Genomic DNA, 20,886 nt, shown 5'->3' on the forward strand with positions numbered 1-20,886 from the left:
CTGCTTGCCGTGCGGTAGCAGAGAAACCGTCTTTGACTTGGGTGACTGGAGTCTGACAATTTTATGGGCTTTCCTCTGACACCGCCTATTACAGTGCCTTGCGAAGGTATTCGGCCCCCTTGAACTTTGCTACCTTTTGCCACATTTCAGGCTTCAAACATAAAGATATAAAACTGTATTTTTTTGTGAAGAATCAACAACAAGTGGGACACAATCATGAAGTGGAACGACATTTATTGGATATTTCAAACTTTTTTAACAAATCAAAAACTGAAAAATTGGGCGTGCAAAATTATTCAGCCCCTTTAAGTTAATACTTTGTAGCGCCACCTTTTGCTGCGATTACAGCTGTAAGTCGCTTGGGGTATGTCTCTATCAGTTTTGCACATCGAGAGACTGACAAATTTTTCCCATTCCTCCTTGCAAAACAGCTCGAGCTCAGTGAGGTTGGATGGAGAGCATTTGTGAACAGCAGTTTTCAGTTCTTTGACTTGGCCATTCTAACACCTGGATATGTTTATTTTTGAACCATTCCATTGTAGATTTTGCTTTATGTTTTGGATCATTGTCTTGTTGGAAGACAAATCTCCGTCCCAGTCTCAGGTCTTTTGCAGACTCCATCAGGTTTTCTTCCAGAATGGTCCTGTATTTGGCTCCATCCATCTTCCCATCAATTTTAACCATCTTCCCTGTCCCTGCTGAAGAAAAGCAGGCCCAAACCATGATGCTGCCACCACCATGTTTGACAGTGGGGATGGTGTGTTCAGCTGTGTTGCTTTTACGCCAAACATAACGTTTTGCAATGTTACCAAAAAGTTCAATTTTGGTTTCATCTGACCAGAGCACCTTCTTCCACATGTTTGGTGTGTCTCCCAGGTGGCTTGTGGCAAACTTTAAACAACACTTTTTATGGATATCTTTAAGAAATGGCTTTCTTCTTGCCACTCTTCCATAAAGGCCAGATTTGTGCAATATACGACTGATTGTTGTCCTATGGACAGAGTCTCCCACCTCAGCGGTAGATCTCTGCAGTTCATCCAGAGTGATCATGGGCCTCTTGGCTGCATCTATGATCAGTCTTCTCCTTGTATGAGCTGAAAGTTTAGAGGGACGGCCAGGTCTTGGTAGATTTGCAGTGGTCTGATACTCCTTTCATTTCAATATTATCGCTTGCACAGTGCTCCTTGGGATGTTTAAAGCTTGGGAAATCTTTTTGTATCCAAATCCGGCTTTAAACTTCTTCACAACAGTATCTCGGACCTGCCTGGTGTGTTCCTTGTTCTTCATGATGCTCTCTGCGCTTTTAACGGACCTCTGAGACTATCACAGTGCAGGTGCATTTATACGGAGACTTGATTACACACAGGTGGATTGTATTTATCATCATTAGTCATTTAGGTCAACATTGGATCATTCAGAGATCCTCACTGAACTTCTGGAGAGAGTTTGCTGCACTGAAAGTAAAGGGGCTGAATAATTTTGCACGCCCAATTTTTCAGTTTTTGATTTGTTAAAAAAGTTTGAAATATCCAATAAATGTCGTTCCACTTCATGATTGAAGTGACTTCATGACTAATGATGATATACGTATATTGCACAAATCTGGCCTTTATGGAAGAGTGGCAAAAAGAAAGCCATTTCTTAAAGATATCCATAAAAAAGTGTTGTTTAAAGTTTGCCACAAGCCACCTGGGAGACACACCAAACATGTGGAAGAAGGTGCTCTGGACGCTAGGCCAATTGTGCGTCGCCCCACGGACCTCCCGGTCGCGGCCGGTTACGACAGAGCCTGGGCGCGAACCCAGGGACTCTGATGGCACAGCTGGCGCTGCAGTACAGCGCCCTTAACCACTGCGCCACCCGGGAGGCGAGGGAGAGGTTGTTGTATTGGCACCACACTGCCAGTTCACTGCCAGAGCATGCTTTGAGTACATGTCTTGGCAATCCATCTGGTCCCGCAGTTTTGTGAATGTTGACCTGTTTAAAGGTCTTGCTCATATCGGCTACCGAGAACGTTATCATAAAGTTATCCAGAACAGCTGGTGCTCTCGTGCATGCTTCAGTGTTGCTTCCCTCGAAGCGAACATGAAAGGCATTAGCTCTTCTGGTAGGCTTGCGTCACTAGTGTTATAAATGCTGTGTTATAAATGCAGCGTTCACTATGCAAAGAATTGTATCCAGGATTTATAGAGAATTGTTCTTGTTTTATCTTATATGGGAAAGGCATGTCTTGATAAGGGGGATGTGGCATATTGTATCGGAGGCCACGTGACCACAGGGGACGTGCAGCCCATGCACAGCAGGCGGAGAGCAAGAGATTCCAGCTCAATGCACTATACTTGTACAACTCCGGTTAACTTGAATACAAAAAGATACAACAGGATGTTGCTAGGCAGATTAGCTTGCAGACGGGGGAACCGCAGCACGAGCTAATACAGCATGTAGCTAGTAGCAGCTCCGCTAGGACGAGAGAGGGCTACTGGGAGGAAAAGTGTGCGAGTCAAGGACATGGCAGAGCTAAAACAAGCCACAATGCAAGGAACTGTGAAATATGTGGTAAAATGCTAACCAGCAAAGAGTGATGCAGAGACAAGGTACGCTCAGATTGAAAAACAGTGTTTTGAGAGTGTTTGGGCTTGCTAACACTTTGAGAAGTACCTCTACGGACTAGACAGCTTCAAGCTGGTCACCGACCACAAACCCCTTGTGCCCCTCATTAACAGCAAGGACTTTGACAATCTTCCTATCAGGTGTCAAAGACTTGATGAGATTGAAGCATTACAGTGGAATTGAAGAGTACGCACCAGGAAAGACACTTGCCGTAGCTGATGCTCTGTCCAGGGGTCCACTGAGAAACCACAAGGGTGCAGCAGACTCCCACAGCGACGTAACTGCTTATGTCGTATCAGTTGTAAGTAATCTACCTGTTTCTCCACAGAGAATGGAGAACATCAGTCTGAACAAAGTATCTGACCCACAACTGCAGCCAGTGCTGTGGTTCATCAGAAATGGGAGGCCTGTGTACTTAGAGAAAAATTCTGAATCGATGAGACTTTTATCAGGTGAAAGGGAAACTATCAGAGACACATGGACATATGGGAAACCACATAGTCATTCCCTTATCCATGAGGAAAGAAAAAAATTCTACATACGATTCATGATGGACACCAAGGGCTGGTTAAGTGCAGGGAGAGAGCTAACCAGTCAGTCTGGTGGCCTAAAATCTCACTGGAGATACTCACAGTGGTGCAAATGTGTGCATTTTGCACACACAAAAAAGAGCCATTTGTGTCTAGTGAGCTGTGAGTACAAAAAGAAAAACTACCTAGTAGTGTCAGACTACTACTCTAGATTCCTAGAAATCCTCCACCTTCCAACCATGACCAGTAGCCAGGTCATAGCCAAGGTCAAAGCAACCTTTGCTAGGTTCGGAGTCCCTGAGATCCTGGCTAGCGATAATGGCCCCCACTTGGCAAGTACAGAGCTAAAAGATCTCAGAACTCAGGACAAGACCCAGACGCAGACAGCTAGAACCACAGATGTTTATTGACCCAAACAGGGGGCAGGCAAAAGACAGGTCAAGGGCAGGCAGAGGTCCGTAATCCAGGGCAGAGTCAATAAGGTACAGAACAACAGGCAGGCTCGGGGTCAGGGCAGGCAGACGTTCGTAATTGGGTCAGAGTCCGGCAGGTACAGAACGGCAGGCAGGCTCGGGGAAGGCTGAATGGTCAGAACCGGGGAAACTAAGAAACAGAAACTTGAAAAGGCAGGAAGACAGGAAAGCATGCTGGTAACCCTGGCAAGACAAACTGGTAATCGACAAACAGAGAACACAGGTATAAATACACTGGGGATAATGGGGAAGATATGCGACACCTGGAGGGGGTGGAGACAAGCACAAAGACAGGTGAAACCGATCAGGGTGTGACACGGTAAGGAGTTTGACTTCATACATGTGACAAGCAGCCCCCACTTCCCACAGATTAATGGATATGTGGAGAGGGCTGTATAGACAGTCAAGTGGATTCTCAAGCAGACAGACCCTCTCTCTGCTCACTCTGCTGACGTACACTCCCTCAACATCCACAGGTATCAGCTAATGTCACACTGTCACGACTTCTGCCGAAGTTGGTCCCTCTCCTTGTTTTCGGGCGGCGGTCAACGTCACAGGCTTTCTAGTCACCACCGATCCATGTTTGATTTTCGTTTTGTTTTGTCTTCATTACACTCACCTGGTTTCCATTCCATAATCAGTGTTCCTTATTTAACTCTCTTGCTTCCCCTGTTGTTTTGCGCGTGATTGTTTTTGTCAAGTGGTTCCGTGTACGTGATCTGTATTGTTTATGTTTTTCCTTGTTGGATACTTGTTGAATTTGAGTAAATATCATGGCTTTACTCATACCTGTGTCCTGCGCCTGACTCCGCCTTATTCCATTCACCTAGAACATTGACAGAATCACGCACCTGAAGAATGGAGTCAGCAGGTGCACCAAGCTACCTGTGGAGGAGCGCGTCCAGCAGCCCACAACTATGTTGCAGAGTCTCGGTACTGCTATGGATCGCGTGCTGAAAACTATGGAGAGATGGGAGAGAGGGGTTTTTCCGGCAACCCCATCATCATCACCCCAGCTCCCATAACAACCTCCCTCGATGTCCACCCCTCCTTTACCAGCATCCAGTGGCATTCGGCTATCGTTCCCGGGGGTATATGACGGAACGGCTGCCGGGTGCCAGGGGTTCCTTCTCCAGCTGGAGCTCTACCTGGCAACCGTTCGGCCGGCTCCTTCAGGACGCGAGAGTGTGAACGCCCTCATCTCCTGTCTGACTGGTAAAGCACTTGAGTGGGCCAACGCCATCTGGGGAAGGGAATAACCGGCGTTGGACGATTATGGAGATTTCACCCGCCGCTTCCGGGTGGTTTTTGATCATCCACCTGAAGGGAGAGCGGCGGTGGAACGACTATATCATCTGAGACAGGGGATGAGGAGCGCACAAGAGTTCGCGCTGGACTTTCGTACTCTGGCCGCCGGAGCGGGATGGAATGAGCAGTCCCTGATCGACCACTACAGTGGTAGTTTACGCGAGGACGTTCGTAGGGAGCTAGCCTGCAGGGACATCACCCTTAACCTTGACCAGCTGGTGGACCTATCCATCCAGCTGGATAACCTGTTGGCCTCCCACGGACGTCCGGATTGGGGTCCATCAGTTCCATCCCCCAGCACTTCCGATCAAACGCTGATGGAGCTGGGAGGTGCTGTTATGAGGGGGACCGGAGTGGGGACCATTCCCTGCACCACCTGTGGCCGCAGAGGGTACACTGCTGGTCGGTGTTGGGGAGGTTCCCCAGGGAGTCGAGATAGCAGGTGGATCATCCCAGGTGAGTAGGCACCAGACTACCCAGAGCTCCCTGTTGCGCACATGTGGTTGTATATAGAATTTCCTGAATTTTCCCCGCATTCCCAGCATAAGGCGCTAGTCGATTCAGGCGCACATGGGAACTTTATTGACCGTTCCTTTGCAAGTAGATTAGGGTTCCCTATTGTTCCTGTTGATGTTCCCTTCTCTGTACATGCCTTAGATAGTCGTCCTTTGGGGTCGGGGCTAATTAGGGAGGTCACAGCTCCACTCTGTATGATAATTCAGGAGGGTCATGAGGAGAGAATTAGTCTCTTCCTGATCGACTCTCCTGCGTTTCCTGTTGTATTGGGCCTTCCCTGGTTGGCCTCACATGACCCCACTATTTCGTGGCAACAGAGGGCTCTCAAGGGATGGTCCCGTCAGTGCTCAGGGAGGTGTGTAGGTGTTTCCTTAGGTGCAACTACGGTGGAGAGTCCAAACCAGGTCTCCACCATGCACATTCCCCCCGAATATGCCGATTTGGCACTCGCCTTCTGTAAAAAGAAGGCGACTCAATTACCACCCCATCGATGGGGGGATTGTGCGATAAATATCTTGGTAGATGCAGCACCTCCCAGGAGTCACGTGTATCCTCTGTCACAGGAGGAGACGGCGGCTATGGAAACATATGTCACCGAATGTCTGGGACAGGGATACATTCGGCATTCCACTTCACCTGCCTCCTCAAGTTTATTTTTTGTGAAGGAGAAGGATGGAGTTTTACGCCCGTCTATTGACTATCGAGGTCTTAATCAGATCACGGTTAAGTACAGTTACCCGCTACCTCTCATAGCCAGTGTGACAGAGTCATTGCACGGGGCGCACTTCTTCACAAAATTGGATCTCAGGAGTGCTTACAACCTGGTGCATATCCGGGCGGGGGATGAGTGGAAGACGGCATTTAGTACCACTTCTGGGCACTATGAGTACCTCGTCATGCCGTACGGGTTGATGAATGCTCCATCAGTCTTCCAATCCTTTGTAAATTAGATTTTCAGGGACCTGCACAGGCAGGGTGTAATGGTGTATATCAACGACATTCTGATTTACTCCGCTACAAGCGCCGAGCATGTGTCCCTGGTACGCAGGTTACTTGGTTGACTGATGGAGCATGACCTGTACGTCAAGGCTGAGAAAGGTCTGTTCTTCCAACAGTCCATCTCCTTCCTAGGGTACCACCTTTCCACGTCAGGGGTGGAGATGGAAAATGACTGCATTTCAGCCGTGCGTAATTTTCCGACTCCAACCACGGTTAAGGAGGTGCAGCGGTTCTTAGGGTTTGCCAACTACTACCGAGGTTTATCCGGGGCTTTGGTCAGGTAGCGGCTCCCATTACCTCCTTGCTGAAGGGGGGACCGGTGCGTATGCAGTGGTCGGCTGAGGCTGACAGGGCCTTTGGTCACCTGAGGGCTCTGTCTACCTCGGCTCCCGTGCTGGCCCATCAGTATCCATCTTTGGTGTTCACAGTGGAGGAGGACTCGTCCGAGGCTGGGATTGGAGCCGTACTCTCTCAGTGCTTGGGTACGCCACCGAAGCTCCGCCCCTGTGCCTTCTTCTCGAAGAAGCTCAGTCGAGGCAGAGCGAAACTATGACGTGGGGGACCGGGAGCTGTTGGCTGTCGTCAAGGCTCTGAAGGCTTCGAGACATTGGCTTGAGGGGGCTAAACACCCTTTTCTCATCTGGACTGACCACCGCAATCTGGAGTACATCGGGGCAGCGAGGAGACTGAACCCTCACCAGGCAAGGTGGGCCATGTTTCTCACTCGTTTAGTTTTTTCCCTTTCCTACAGACCAGGTTCCCAAAACGTGATAGCAGACGCACTATCCCGACTGTATGACACAGATGAGCGGCCCATGGATCCCACTCCCATACTCCCGGCATCCTGCCTAGTGGCGCCGACAGTGTGGGAGCTGGACACGGATATTGAGCAGGCGTTACGTGCAGAGCCCGCTCCCCTCCAGTGTCCCGTTGGGTGTCTGTACGTTCCGTCTGCTGTCCGTGACCGGTTGATCTATTGGGCCCACACGTCACCCTCTTCTGGTCATCCTGGGATCGGTCGGACGGTGCACTGTTTGGTTGGGAAGTACTGGTGACCTACCTTGGCCAAGGACGTGAGGGTTTATGTTTCCTCCTACTCGGTGTGCGCCCAGTGTAAGGCTCCTAGGCACCTGCCCAGAGGGAACCTACACCCCTTACCCGTTCCACAGCGGCCTTGGTCACACCTGTCGGTAGATTTTCTTACAGACCTTCCCCCTCACAGGGAAACACCACGATCCTGGTCATTGTGGATCGGTTCTCTAAGTCCTGCCATCTTCTTCCTCTGCCCGGTCTCCCTACGGCCCTACAGACTGCAGAGGCCTTGTTTACACACGTCTTACGGCACTACGGGGTGCCTGAAGATATAGTGTCTGATTGAAGTCCCCAGTTCACTTCGAGGGTCTGGAAGGCGTTCATGGAACGTATGGGGGTCTCGATCAGCCTTACCTCAAGGTTTCATCCCGAGAGTAATGGGCAGGTGGAGAGAGTGAACCAGGATGTGGGCAGGTTTCTGCGGTCGTATTGCCAGGATCGGCCGGGGGAGTGAGCAGCGTTCGTGCCCTGGGCCGAGATGGCTCAGAACTCGCTTGGCCACTCCTCCACTAACCTCTCCCCCTTCCAGTGCGTACTGGGGTACCAGCCGGTTCTGGCGCCTTGGCATCAGAGTCAGATCGAGGCTCCTGTGGTGGATGACTAGTTCAGGCGCACGGAGGAGACATGGAACGCTGCCCATGTTCACCTCCAGCGGGCCATGCTGCGCCAGAAAACCAGCGCAGACCGTCATCACAGTGAGGCCCCGGTGTTCGAACCGGGGGACCGGGTCTGGCTCTCGACCCGGAACCTGTCCCTCCGCCTGCCCTGCCAGAAGCTGTGTCTGCGGTTTATGGGGCCATTTAAAGTCCTGAGGAGAGTGAGCAAGGTTTGTTATAGGTTACAACTTACCCCTGATTACCGTATTAACCCCTCGTTCCATGTGTCTCTCCTCAGGCCGGTGGTGGTTGGCCCGCACCAGGAGTCCTGGTGCGGGAGGTTCCTCCGCCCCCTCTATCCTGGATTCGAGGCGTCGGGCGAGGGGCCTTCAGTACCTCGTGGAGTGTGAGGGGTACGGTCCGGAGGAGAGGTGCTGGGTTCTGGTGGAGGATGTGTTGGACCCTTCAATGCTGCGGGAGTTCCAACGTCTCCTTCCGGATCGCCCTGCGCCTCGCCCCCCGGGTCGTCCCCGAGGCCGGCGTCGGTGTGCTGCTGGAGCCGCACGTCAATGGGGGGTACTGTCACGACTTCCGCCGTCGGCGGTCGGCGTCGCCGGTCTTCTAGCCATCATCGATCAACTTTTAATTTTCCTTGTGTTTTGTCTTGTTTTTCCTCACACCTGGTTTCAATTCCCTCAATCATTTGTTGTGTATTTAACCCTCTGTTCCCTGCAAGACTTTGTCTGGGATTGTTTATTGTAAGTGCTTGTGCACGTGTTGTTTGGTGTGCAACGGGTTTTGTACCCAACTTATTCTTGTTGTTTTTATGCCGTGGGTTTTGCTATTAAACTGCTCCGGCTAATACCAAGTTCTGCTCTCCTGCGTCTGACTTCCATGCCACCGATTACGCAACCCCTTACACTAGGCCACAGGAACATTCAATGTCGTCTTGGTAAGCAACTCCAGTGAATATTTGGCCTTGTGTTTTACTGCTGTTTTCGTACTGCTGAAAGGTGAATTTGTCTCCCAGGGTTGTGTTTCGGAGGTCACACGGCTCTCAACCTTCGCCTCTCCCGAGTCCGTACAGGAGTTGCAGTAATGAGACAAAAATGTAACTACCAATTGGATATGGAATTGACGAGAAAACGGGGTAAAAAAAACAACAACAAAAAATGTTATATAAAAAAATTTAAAAAATAAAAATTAACTGTTTTAAAAACCATAACAAAAGGGTTAAATACATTTTGACTCAAGACATTTCAGCTTTTCATTTTTAATTAACTTTTCTAAAAATATAATTCCACTTTGACATGATGGAGTATTGTGTGCAGATCAGTGACATAAAATCTCAATTTAATCAATTTTAAATTCAGGCTGTAACACAACAAAATGTGGAAAAAGTCAAGGGGTCTGAGTACTTTCCGATTGCACATATCCCAACCAGAAGCCATGGATTACAGGTAACATCTGCACTGAGCTAAAGGCTAGAGCTGCCACTTTCAAGGAACGGGACACTAATCCCGACGCTTACAAGAAATCCTGCTTTGCCCTCCGACGAACCATCAAACAGACAAAGAGTCAGTACAGGACTAAGATCGAATCCTACTACACCAGCTCTGACGCTCGTCGGATGTGGCAGGGCTTGCAAATTATTGCGGATTACAAAGGGAAACCTAGCCGCGAACTGCCTAGTGATGCGAGCCTGCCAGGCGAGCTAAATACCTTCTATGCTCGCTTCGAGGCAAGCAAACTAAACCATACATTAGACCACCAGCTGTTCCGGACGATCTCCGTAGCTGATGTGATAAAGACCTTTAAACAGGTTAACATTCATAAGGCTGCAGGTGCAGACCAATTACCAGAATGCTTACTCAGAGCATGCGCTAACCAGCTGGCAAGTGACTTCACTGACATTTTCAATCTCTCCCTGAACCAGTCTGTAATGCCTACATGTTTCAAGGAGACCACCATAGTCCCTGTGCCCAAGAACGACAAGGTAACCAGTCTAAATGACTATCGCCCTGTAGCACTCACATCTGTAGCCATGAAATGCTTTGAAAGGCTGGTCATTACTCACATCAACACCATCATCCCAAAGCATACCACCCCAACAGGTCCACAGGAGATGCCATTTATATTGCATGCCACACTGCCCTTTCCCACCTGGACAAAAGGAACACCTACTTGAGAATGCTGTTCATTGACTACAGCTCAGCGTTCCATGGGACTGAACACATCCCTCTGCAACTGGATCCTGTACATCCTGACGGGCCGCCCCCAGGTGGTGAGGGTAGGCAACAACACTTCCGCTACGCTGACCCTCAACACAGGGCCCCTCAGGGGTGCGTGCTTAGTCCCCTCCTGTACTTCCTGTTCACCATCAACTGCATGGCCGTGCACGACCCCAACACCATTATTAAGTTTGCCGACGACATGGCGGTAGAAGTCCTGATCACCAACGACAACAACAGCCTATAGGGAGGAGTTTAGAGACCTGGCAATGTGGTGCCAGGACAACAAAGTATCCTTCAACGGAAACAAGACAAAGGAGCTGATTGTGTACTACAGGAGGGTCAAGCATGCTCCCATTCACATCGACGGAGCTGGAGTGGAGAGGGTCGTGAGCTTCAAGTTCCTCAGTGTCCACATCACTAAGGACATGTCATGGTCCAAACACACCAACACAGTCGTGAAGAGGGTACGACAATGCCTCTTCCCCCTAAGGAGGCTAAAGATATTGGTCATGGGCCCTCAGATCCTCAAAGTTCTACAGCTGCAACATTGAAAGCATCTTGACTGGCTCCATCACCTTGTGGTATGGCAACTACTTGGCATCCGACCGTAGTAGTGCGTACAGCCCAGTACATCAAATAAATAAATACAGTATATACATGTATATTGGTCGCATACACATATTTAGCAGATGTTATTGCGGGTGTAGCGAAATGCTTGTCACTGGGGCCGAGCTCCCTGCCATCCAGGTGGTGTCAGAGGAAGGTCCCTAAAAATGGTTAGACTCCAGACACCCAAATCATAGACTGTTCTCTCTGCTACCACATGGCAAGGCGGTACAGGAGCGCCAAGTCTGAGACCAAAAGGCTCCTGAACAGCTTCTACCTCCAAGCCATAAGAATGCTAAACAGTTCATCAAATGGCTACCCGGACATTTTTTTTTTTCACTGGCTCTCTTGCACACTCACTAGACACTACCCACACACCCACACATACTACACTGACACTCCAATACGCTCACACACACAAAACAATTTCACACTCTTTCATACTCTTCACATACGCTGCTGCTACTCTGTTTATTAACTATCCTGATTGCCTAGTCACTTTACCCCTACCTACATGTACATATTACCTACCCTACTACCAACATTGCTGTTACTCTATTTATTATCTATCCTGATTGTCTAGTCACTTTACCCCTACCTACATGTACATATTACCTCAACTACCAACACTGTGCTACTCTGTTAATCATCTATCCTGATTGCCTAGTCACTTTACCCCTACCTACATGTACATATTACCTACCCTACTACCAACACTGTGCTACTCTGTTAATCATCTATCCTGATTGCCCAGTCACTTTACCCCTATCTACATGTACATATTACCTACCCTACTACCAACACTGTGCTACTCTGTTAATCATCTATCCTGATTGCCCAGTCACTTTACCCCTACCTACATGTACATGCAGTATTACCTCCAATTACCTCAACTACCTCGTACCCCTGCACATTGACTCCATACCGGGACTCCTTGTATATAGCCTTGTTATTGTATTGTGTTACTATTTCCTTTTTTTATTTAGCTAATTGTTCATAGTTTTTAACTCTGCATTGTTGGGAAAGGGCTCTACACCTGTTGTATTCGGCACAATATTTTATAAATGCCGACAGATAATTTGTTCTTTTGACATGGTGGGATCTTTCTGTCGGTAAAATTAATTATGCGATAAATGCCTGTGGAGACACTTTTATGCAGCAAATATTGATATAATGACCATCATGTTGAAGTAAATCTGGAGTCACGCGATGATATTGTTTGCGGTCCTCCATAAATTAAACACACCACTGGTGGGAAAATTCACACCTTTTCTTTATGAAGATTTTAGAATATTCACATGAAAATCTGTCGCCAATTGGATGGAAACCTAGCTACAGTTTGTATGTACCCAACCCACACTGTATCTGCCAGCTGTTGGCTAGAGCAAGACCATAGAGCAAGACCATATGTGCAAGACCATAGTAGGCACATTCGCTCCTACTGCATATAACGCAAAACATTATTATTATTTTTTTTATTTAGTACATGGGAATATAACCTCTAAAGGTATTTGTATGTATGAAATTCCCACAGTTTTAAGCCTATTTTACGTGACATCTGTCTGTAGATTCTGGAGGCTCTTTTTTTCAAGGTTAAATAATTTATTGGTCGTAGCTTGATCATATCTTTGCAAATTATGCCTGAAAACGTGTTGGTAACTGTCTACCATGAATGAGGTCACATACAGTACCAGTCAAAAGTTTGGACACAGTTACTCATTCAAGGGTTTTTCTTTATTTTCACTATTTTCTACATTGTAAAATAATAGTGAAGAGATCAAAACTATGAAATAACACATATAGAATCTATTATTTTTACTATTGTGTACATTGTAGAATGATTGTGAAAACAAATAACACAAACGGAATCATGTAGTAACCAAAAAAGTGTTAAACAAATTAAAATATATTTTAAATTTTAGATTCTTTGAAGTAGCCACCCTTTGCCTTGATGACAGCTTTGCACACTCTTGGCATTCCAGCTTCACCTGAAATGCTTTTCCAACAGTCTTGAAGGAGTTCCCACATATGCTGAGCACTTGTTGGCTACTTTTCCTTCACTCTGCGGTCCAACTCATCCCAAACCATCTCAACTGGATTGAGGTCGGGTGATTGTGGATGCCAGGTAATTTGATGCAGCACTCCATCACTCTCCTTCTTGGTCAAATAGCTCTTACACAGCCTGGAGGTGTGTTTGGTCATTTTCCTTTTGAAAAACTAATTATCGTCCCACTAAGTGCAAACCAGATGGGATGGCGTATTGCTGCAGAATGCTGTGGTAGCCATGCAGGTTAAGATTACCTTGAATTCTAAATAAATCACAGACAGTGTTACCAGCAAAACACCCCCACACCATCACACCTCCTCCTCCATGCTTCACGGTGGGAACCATACATACTCCACGTCTCACAAAGACAGCAGTTGGAACCAAAAATCTCAAATTTTGACTCATCAGACCAAAGGACAGATTTCCACCAGTCTAATGTCCATTGCTCATTTTAAGAAGGGGCGGCAGGGTAGCCTAATGGTTAGAGCGTTGGACTAGTTGCAAGTTCAAACCCCCGAGCTGACAAGGTACAAATCTGTCGTTCTGCCCCTGAACAGGCAGTTAACCCACTGTTCCTAGACTGTCATTGAAAATAAGAATTTGTTCTTAACTGACTTGCCTAGTTAAATAAAGATAAAAGAAGCAAGTATCTTCTTATTATTGGTGTCCTTTATGTAGGGGTTTCTTTGCAGCAATTCGACCATTCGACCTGATTCACGCAGTCTCCTCTGAACAGTTGATGTTGAAATGTGTCTGTTACTTGAACTCTGTGAAGCATTTATTTGGTCTGCAATTTCTGAGTCTGGTATCTCTAATGAACATATTCTCTGCAGCAGAGGTAACTCTGGGTCTTCCTTTCCTGTGGCGATCCTCATGAGAGCCAGTTTCATCATAACGCTGGATGGTTTCTGCGACTGCACTTGAAGAAACTTTAAAAGTTCTTAAAATGTTCCTTCATGTCTTAAAGTAATGATGGACTGTTGTTTCTCTTTGATTATTTGAGTTGTTCTTGCCATAATATGGACTTGGTCTTTTACCAAATAGGGCTACCTTCTGTATACCACCCCTACCTGTCACAACACAACTGATTAGCTCAAACGCATTAAGAAGGATGAAATTCCACCAATTAACCTTTAACAAGGCCTACCTGTTAATTAAAAATGCATTCCAGGGACTACCTAATTTGTATTTAAAAAAATGTTATGTGACCTTTTTTACCTAGGCAAGTCAATTAAGAACAAATTCTTATTTACAATGACGGCCTACCAAACGGCAAATGGCCTCCTGCAGGGACGGGGGCTGGAATTTAAAATAAAATAAAACCATAGGACAAAACACACATCACGACTAGAGAGACAACACTACATAAAGAGAGACCTGAGACAACAACATGGCATGGCAGCAACACATGACAACAGCATGGTAGCAACACAACATGGCAGCAGCACAACATGGTACAAACATTATTTGGCACAGACAACAGCACAAAGGGCAAGAAGGTAGAGACAACAACACATCATGCAAATCAGCCACAACTGTCAGTAAGAGTGTCCATGATTGAGTCTTTGAATGAAGAGATTTAGATCAAACTGAAGCTGGTTGAGAGAAAGCCAAGAGTGTGCAAAGCTGTCATCAAGGCAAAGGGTGGCTACTTTGAAGAATCTAAAATCTAAGATATATTTTGATTTGTTTAACACTTTTTTGGTTACTACATGTTTCTTTGGGTTATTTCATAGTCTTGATGTCTTCACTATTATTTTACAATGCATTTCAATTCTACAATGTAGAATAATAGTAAAAATAAAGAAAACCCCTTGAATGAGTAGGTGTGTCCAAACTTTTGACTGGTACTGTATCCACCTGTCATCGGACCCGCTTTCGCCAACTTGTGTTATTACATTACGCATTTGCTGAATTCGGCTGTGCAGTCTGTCTACTTCGCTTTCATTACCGCTAGATGGGGCAATATATTAAGCAACAAAAGTAGAGCTTTTCCCATCTTTAACATAAAGCCAACCTGGCCTGGCTGACGCGACCCTCGGGTGAGCTGTGACCACACAGGTCTGGACACACAGGAATCCGGTTGATGCCATATTCGCTCAGAAGTTGTGCGACGGGTTTCATTCTTCTCTCAAATTGTTTTTTGGTTTTTTTTTTTGGGGGGGGGGGGGGGTGAACTTGAAAATGTGTTTGAAATAGAAAATTCAACTGTTGTAATGGAAGGGGGCGGCCTCGGGGGCTGTGCATGTGGGTGTTTGAGTATTATTATTGACACATTGTGCCAACAACATCAAAGAGCCATTCCAGACTCTGAAGTCAGAATGAAAACCAGAATAAAGCCAACCCTCTTCTAAAAGTTATATTGAATACCTCCTAGCCCCTTGGGGTCGCTATTACATATTTGCAGTTTGGGTGTTTGCCGGGGGAGGGAGGGAGAAGGACAAATTGATGCACTTGATTTTATTTTCCTGGATATGTGTGGCTGGGCTGACCGGCGTATGCAGTCCTATCAGTGTCGGGCGGTAGTAGTCCTCCAAAAAACTAATGCCGATATCATCTCTATTCAGTCTAGCAAATTTAATTTGATTTGAATGTCTAAATTCTGAGTAGGCACTAGGCACGCGTGTGAGATGAGCGAGGTGTCAGTTGTAAATCGAGCGCACCCAGCTCCAACATCAATAGGGAGGAGTCAGTGGTCAGCGCTCGCCACCACATTCTTATATCGCCACACACCCGGTCCGAGTGAGGAAACTCCCGAGCGGAATATTTTGCGACAGAGGATTTCTTCAATGTTCGCTAAAATAAGGAGTCCAAAAATCCAAACACCTCTGACTTGTTCTGCGTGGCATCCCAGCCGTGCACAGCTAGTCACCAAAGCAGTGGTAACCTCCAGTTTAGCCCTGCCCATTCTCACACACTCCACCGGCCTGGCTCAAGGAGGGAGGGAAAATCATACGATTGTTGATATTGTGGGTTCAATAGTTGTTGCTTTACACGTGTCACGACTTCTGGTTATTGTTTTCAGTGCAGACAGCTTTTGAAAGACTGCCCAGAATTGGTTTCGAATTTGGTAGCTCGTTAAACTGCAAGTTTGTATCCGTAGCCTAAAGAGGCACGAGTGCTCACAAGCTAGTAACGTTAGCGACACAATACAGCAGACGAGTTCCATCCCTCCAGACGTAACTTCGAGAGGCCATTCAGTGTGCCTACATGGGACTATTTCCGATAATGCATCAGCCTGTCATATTTTACCGATCAGCATTCTCGCATTGAGCAACATAACACACATTTGTAACGGGGAACCGTATAATATTTGCTTAGTAAGCTAGCCATCTTGCTAGACAGGCCAGCTTCCTTGTATCAAATAGCAAACCGTCTAGTACTAGTAGCTAACGTTAATGGTGGCTGGACTGCGTTGTCAGAACTATGGAAATGAGAACGTTAGTTTGTTTTAAAGTGCCTGTTTTTTTTTAGATTATTAGCAAACCGTATATAATTTTTGAGACATTGACTCCAAACACGGAAGCTAATAATCGTATTTAAACAAAAAAAAATGTAATTATCACATTTATGTTGGATTTGAGTTGCTGAGAGCCAACAAAAGACTCAATTTTGGATATCAATTGACGAGACGAATGATTTCTGTGTCCCTGGTTTTAACTGGATTTGGCCTCCCCCTTTTGGTTCGACGCGGGAGCAGCGGGATTTCGACGTCCCACTCATCTGTCACGTCGATATTTGTATACATTTTCCTATCCCTCCCTCCCACAACCTTTCCCCGTTTCTCTCTCCGATGCGGAGTGCTGAGTAACGCCGGCAACCAAATCGATAACGGCGGCCGGACATGCTGAAGTGTATCCCTTTGTGGCGTTGTAACCGCCACGTCGAGTCAGTGGACAAGCGACATTGTAATTTGCAAAATGTCCCCGACGAGATATTTCGCTACAGCCGCAGTCTGGAGGAGCTTCTCCTCGACGCTAACCAACTCCGAGAACTACCCAAGGTAAGCAAACAGTGATTTTCATTAGCACATTGTGGCCTATCCTGGCTATCCAAACCATTATGCATGGTCAAATCAAGGATAGCGGAATGATCTCCACTCTATCAATGCATGCAACCCCCATGGAACAGGTGGCTGATGTTTTGATTTACTTTGCCTGCTATAAACATCTGGCAACATCAGTATAATTAACTGAGCATATTAACTAACTAATCCCGTCACGCAGGAACAACATACTGTTTATTTAGAAAGGGGTTTAAATGCCTTTACTTAAAATTCCAAACACCATATTGGGTGAGTGTTGTGGCTACTTTCATATTCTGGGGGCTAAGACTGTATACGCGGGAAGGTATGATGCTACCTTTGTCCTCTTATTCTTGTCAATGGTTACTCCCCATGCATGTGTCATCAAAGTAGCTGAGAGAGGTGTGTACCATCAGGCTGGCTGCTCAGAGCAGCTGACAGCACATTGTCAGCTGACAGCACATTGATAACAGCAGAGAATAGGAATCAGAGGAGAAACGGGTCTCTGCCTTCCTTGGATGCTTGCTGTGTGGAGTCAAGCAGAGGAGGCTCCTGCTTCAGAGTGGAGTGGGCATATGCTGCATGATATCAAATGTGCAGACGGACTCAGCAGATGAAAGGAGTCTGCTGGCCTGCACTACGTTGCCCGCAGTAACGGCACAGGCCGGTGGGATTGGAAACCCATTCACACTACTCCTACATGACAAATGACATAAGCTCTGCTGGCATGCCCCTCATGTTTATTTTTAGGGGAGCAGGATGGTTATCTGGCTGTGCATTATGTTCACCTCCAGCTTCCAACACTCATTTACACCAGAGCACTGGGGCGTAAGAGTGACCTGAGTTTCACCTCATTATGCCGCTGTGTTCATTGTTCTGCTATGGGATAAGGGAATGGCTGTGCAAGATAATGGACATCAAGTTCATCAGAGATGTGTTGCTGCTCAGACATGGCTAGTGGTGGTGGGGAGAGTGGCACAGTCACCAGTAGTTCTTCTGTCGTGTCGACAAACCCAAGGTCATAAGAAGCTACGCTAAGATGGCAAAGTCTACTGAAGTGTGCAGGTCCACAAGAATCTCTATAGAGAGTTTGAATACCTGTGTAAGTAGTCACTTCTAGGCCTAAGTATTCTGCTTAGGCTGTCAACAGTCTACCACTTGAGTCATGCCCTGAGTCCCAGGCCATTATATTAAAATATGCAAGCGCCAGTACGTAAGGTAATCACAAATTGCATTTATTACTTAAGTTAGTAGAGAGAATGCAATTGTTCACAATCTAATCCAGTGAAAAACACAATCTGAGTTGCACTCGCTCTTAAAATGTCACTCACCTTTTGTCTGAGTTTTGTACATGGACATAACAGGGATGAGAGGGACCGTGTGTGTGGCTGTTTGTGCCGACTTGACCAAAAAGCTCTGTTTATGACTAAGCTGAGCGGGCTGAGACTTGGCTCAGGCCCCTATGTTCACTGGAGGAAGGACACAGACAAATAAAGGGAGAGGAGGGTGTTGGGGAGCAGCTCAGTGTTGCTCTAGGACTCACAAAAGCACACGCAGACATCCAGTTGTTTAATATTCAACCCGGCTGCTAGTTCGGCCAGATGCTGACTGGGGTTTCCTGACACAGATCAAGGCTGAGGTGGGGGGCTGTATCTAAGGGTGCATCGCCTGGTCTGCTTGACTCAGCATGACTGGGCCCAGTCACTGAAGGGAGGGCCTGGCGGTGCAGGGGACCGTGAGGCTGGCAGAAGGCATACACTCAGGACCACTAACACGCCACTGTATTTAGCCGAGAGACACAAATGTGGTGTGACAGAGCAGGTGGCCGTGTTGCGTGCAGACACAAAGCATATGGTCCCCTTGCCTGCATTTATAGAAAGGCTTCGGAGAGAGAGGGGGCCATCAGAGGTCAGACCCATAATATAGGCCATGTGGAGAAAACATGGCAATAATGGTGAACGCTCAAACCATTAATAGAATCGTGAGCTCTCATTCATCTCATTTGGTATCTCCTTGTCATGCTATGATGGCTATTTATGTCATCTCTAGCTCTCTACAGTTATCAAAACTGTTTTTAACACACAATTTAATTTAGAATTGTTGCGCAATGATTGGCATATAAAAGCATGTTTCATTTCAGCAGCAACAGAAGCTGTAGGAGCAGCACTCACTTTGTCTGACACATTTTCGCTTCAACTAGGTTCTATCTGTATGCTCGGCTATTACCAGCTAAAGGAAACCCTGGTCTGAAGGGATAGAATTCATGGAATGGACCTGTTTGAAATAACGCCCCCCCCCCTGTGTTCAAGAACATGTTGCGTCTCAACTGAGGCCTGGCACAGCACAAAACCCCCAATCATGTGAAGGAAGGGTCTAAAATGCAGCATGTGAATATGGATATTATTTTTTTGAATTGATGTGTTTTTAGATCATTGACGTGAAAGACATGCTCCAGAACTTTGGTGATTACTATGTTTAAAAAAAAAAAATCTGTATTGGGCAGGATGTATCAATATGTAGTTCATAAATGCGTAATCTATGAGCAGAATTACTGTTTTACCTCAATTAGCCACTAAATCCCTAGTTTGAAAGCGACTTTTCTGAAAACTGTGCTGCGCCATTTTCTCCCATGTGGGCCAGCCCCCTAGCAAGTAGAGTAGAGTTCAACCAATGAGCCCTTCGCCATATGAGTGACAGCTAGCAAGAGGCACACACAGCAGAGCGAGAGAGTGAGCAATGACATGGTGCACATATCTGCACATACTGCATGTGACGTAGTGCACAATTTCTGGGAACCACTTTTTGTTCATGAACACTACTTTCAGAACTACTGGCTAAAAAGTATACAAAACTACTGCAGAATCTCTTTAAAGGTAAAAAAATAAAAATAATAGTTTGACAATGCTGTTTGTAAGCTTTTAAATGATATCAAACTTTATCTTTTCCAGTGTGGGGTATGCAAAATGGGTCAACATTGAGCACCTTTATCTCCTCAAAGTTTTGACATTCAGGTCCAAAAAGTCACTTTCTGACATCCTCTTTGGGCAAGCATGCATGGAAAGTTTTGTTTGAATCCTAAGGGATGCTGTCAAAAAGCGATTGAATCCAAATGGATTTACCCCAAAGAAAAGCATCTTTTCAGTTATGATTTCAATTGCCTTTACTTTTTCAACTACTACAGACACCTCTCCAGGGAACAGCCTACGGTGGTGACCGAATGGAGAGATTGTGGGTGTTATTGCACCGCCAAGTGTTCCAGCTCTCATTGACAATAATTGGCACACTCCACCTTCACAAAGTCACTGTAGAGATTGGCCACTCTGCAGCAAACCTAAAGCCAGTGCTCCGTACACAGACCCGATGTCTGTACCCAAGCTGTCAACTTGAGTTTTTCCAAGTCTGCTTGAGCAATGCTCAATGACATTTGGCACACACAACCCATGAGGCATTAATATTCTCCGTACAGTCAGAAGGAAAATTGGATGTACTATGCAATGAGACAAATTAGTACTATAATGGGGATTGTGCTGTGGAGGGGTAGATTTTCTTTATATGTTTTGGAAAGGGGTTTAACAGTGTGAACAGATGGAGATTCAGATGCCCTGACAGGGTCTTAGGCTCACTGTGTGTTTCTTGAGCCCCACCTGGCAACCCTAGCTTATGTGTACTGTAGGATTGCCTTCTTCAGTTAAGCATTGCATGGGAAAAATGGGAAAAATATATGTTTTATCAAATGGCTCCGGGTTCCAGGTTGTTTTTCCTGATAAGGTTTTTTCTTTCGAAATATTATTCACCATTGTATTACACTGGAAGAACAAAATTACATGTTGGAACAAGTTGTTCAACCCTAT

General features: G+C 46.4%; 1 protein-coding gene across 22 annotated transcripts in view; it reads left to right on the top strand.

The window, feature by feature from the left end:
- The first annotated feature begins 15,704 nt into the window (after positions 1–15,704).
- LOC110535656 (protein scribble homolog) overlaps positions 15,705–20,886 on the top strand; it is a 128,853-nt gene continuing 123,671 nt past the window's right edge. For 17 of the 22 annotated variants that reach the window (XR_005034623.1, XR_005034622.1, XR_005034624.1 and 14 more), the window contains exon 1: positions 15,705–17,014. Coding sequence is in view for 19 of the 22 variants with exons in the window: in XM_036935390.1 (XP_036791285.1) it covers positions 16,856–17,014 (159 nt within the window). In the remaining 3 variants the exon portion in view is untranslated. The remainder of the gene's footprint in view (positions 17,015–20,886) is intronic. The other 5 variants (XM_036935394.1, XM_036935405.1, XM_036935406.1 and 2 more) reach the window with 1 other exon arrangement.

Source organism: Oncorhynchus mykiss, chromosome 11 (genome assembly GCF_013265735.2).
Source record: "Oncorhynchus mykiss isolate Arlee chromosome 11, USDA_OmykA_1.1, whole genome shotgun sequence".
Taxonomy (NCBI): Eukaryota; Metazoa; Chordata; class Actinopteri; order Salmoniformes; family Salmonidae; genus Oncorhynchus; species Oncorhynchus mykiss.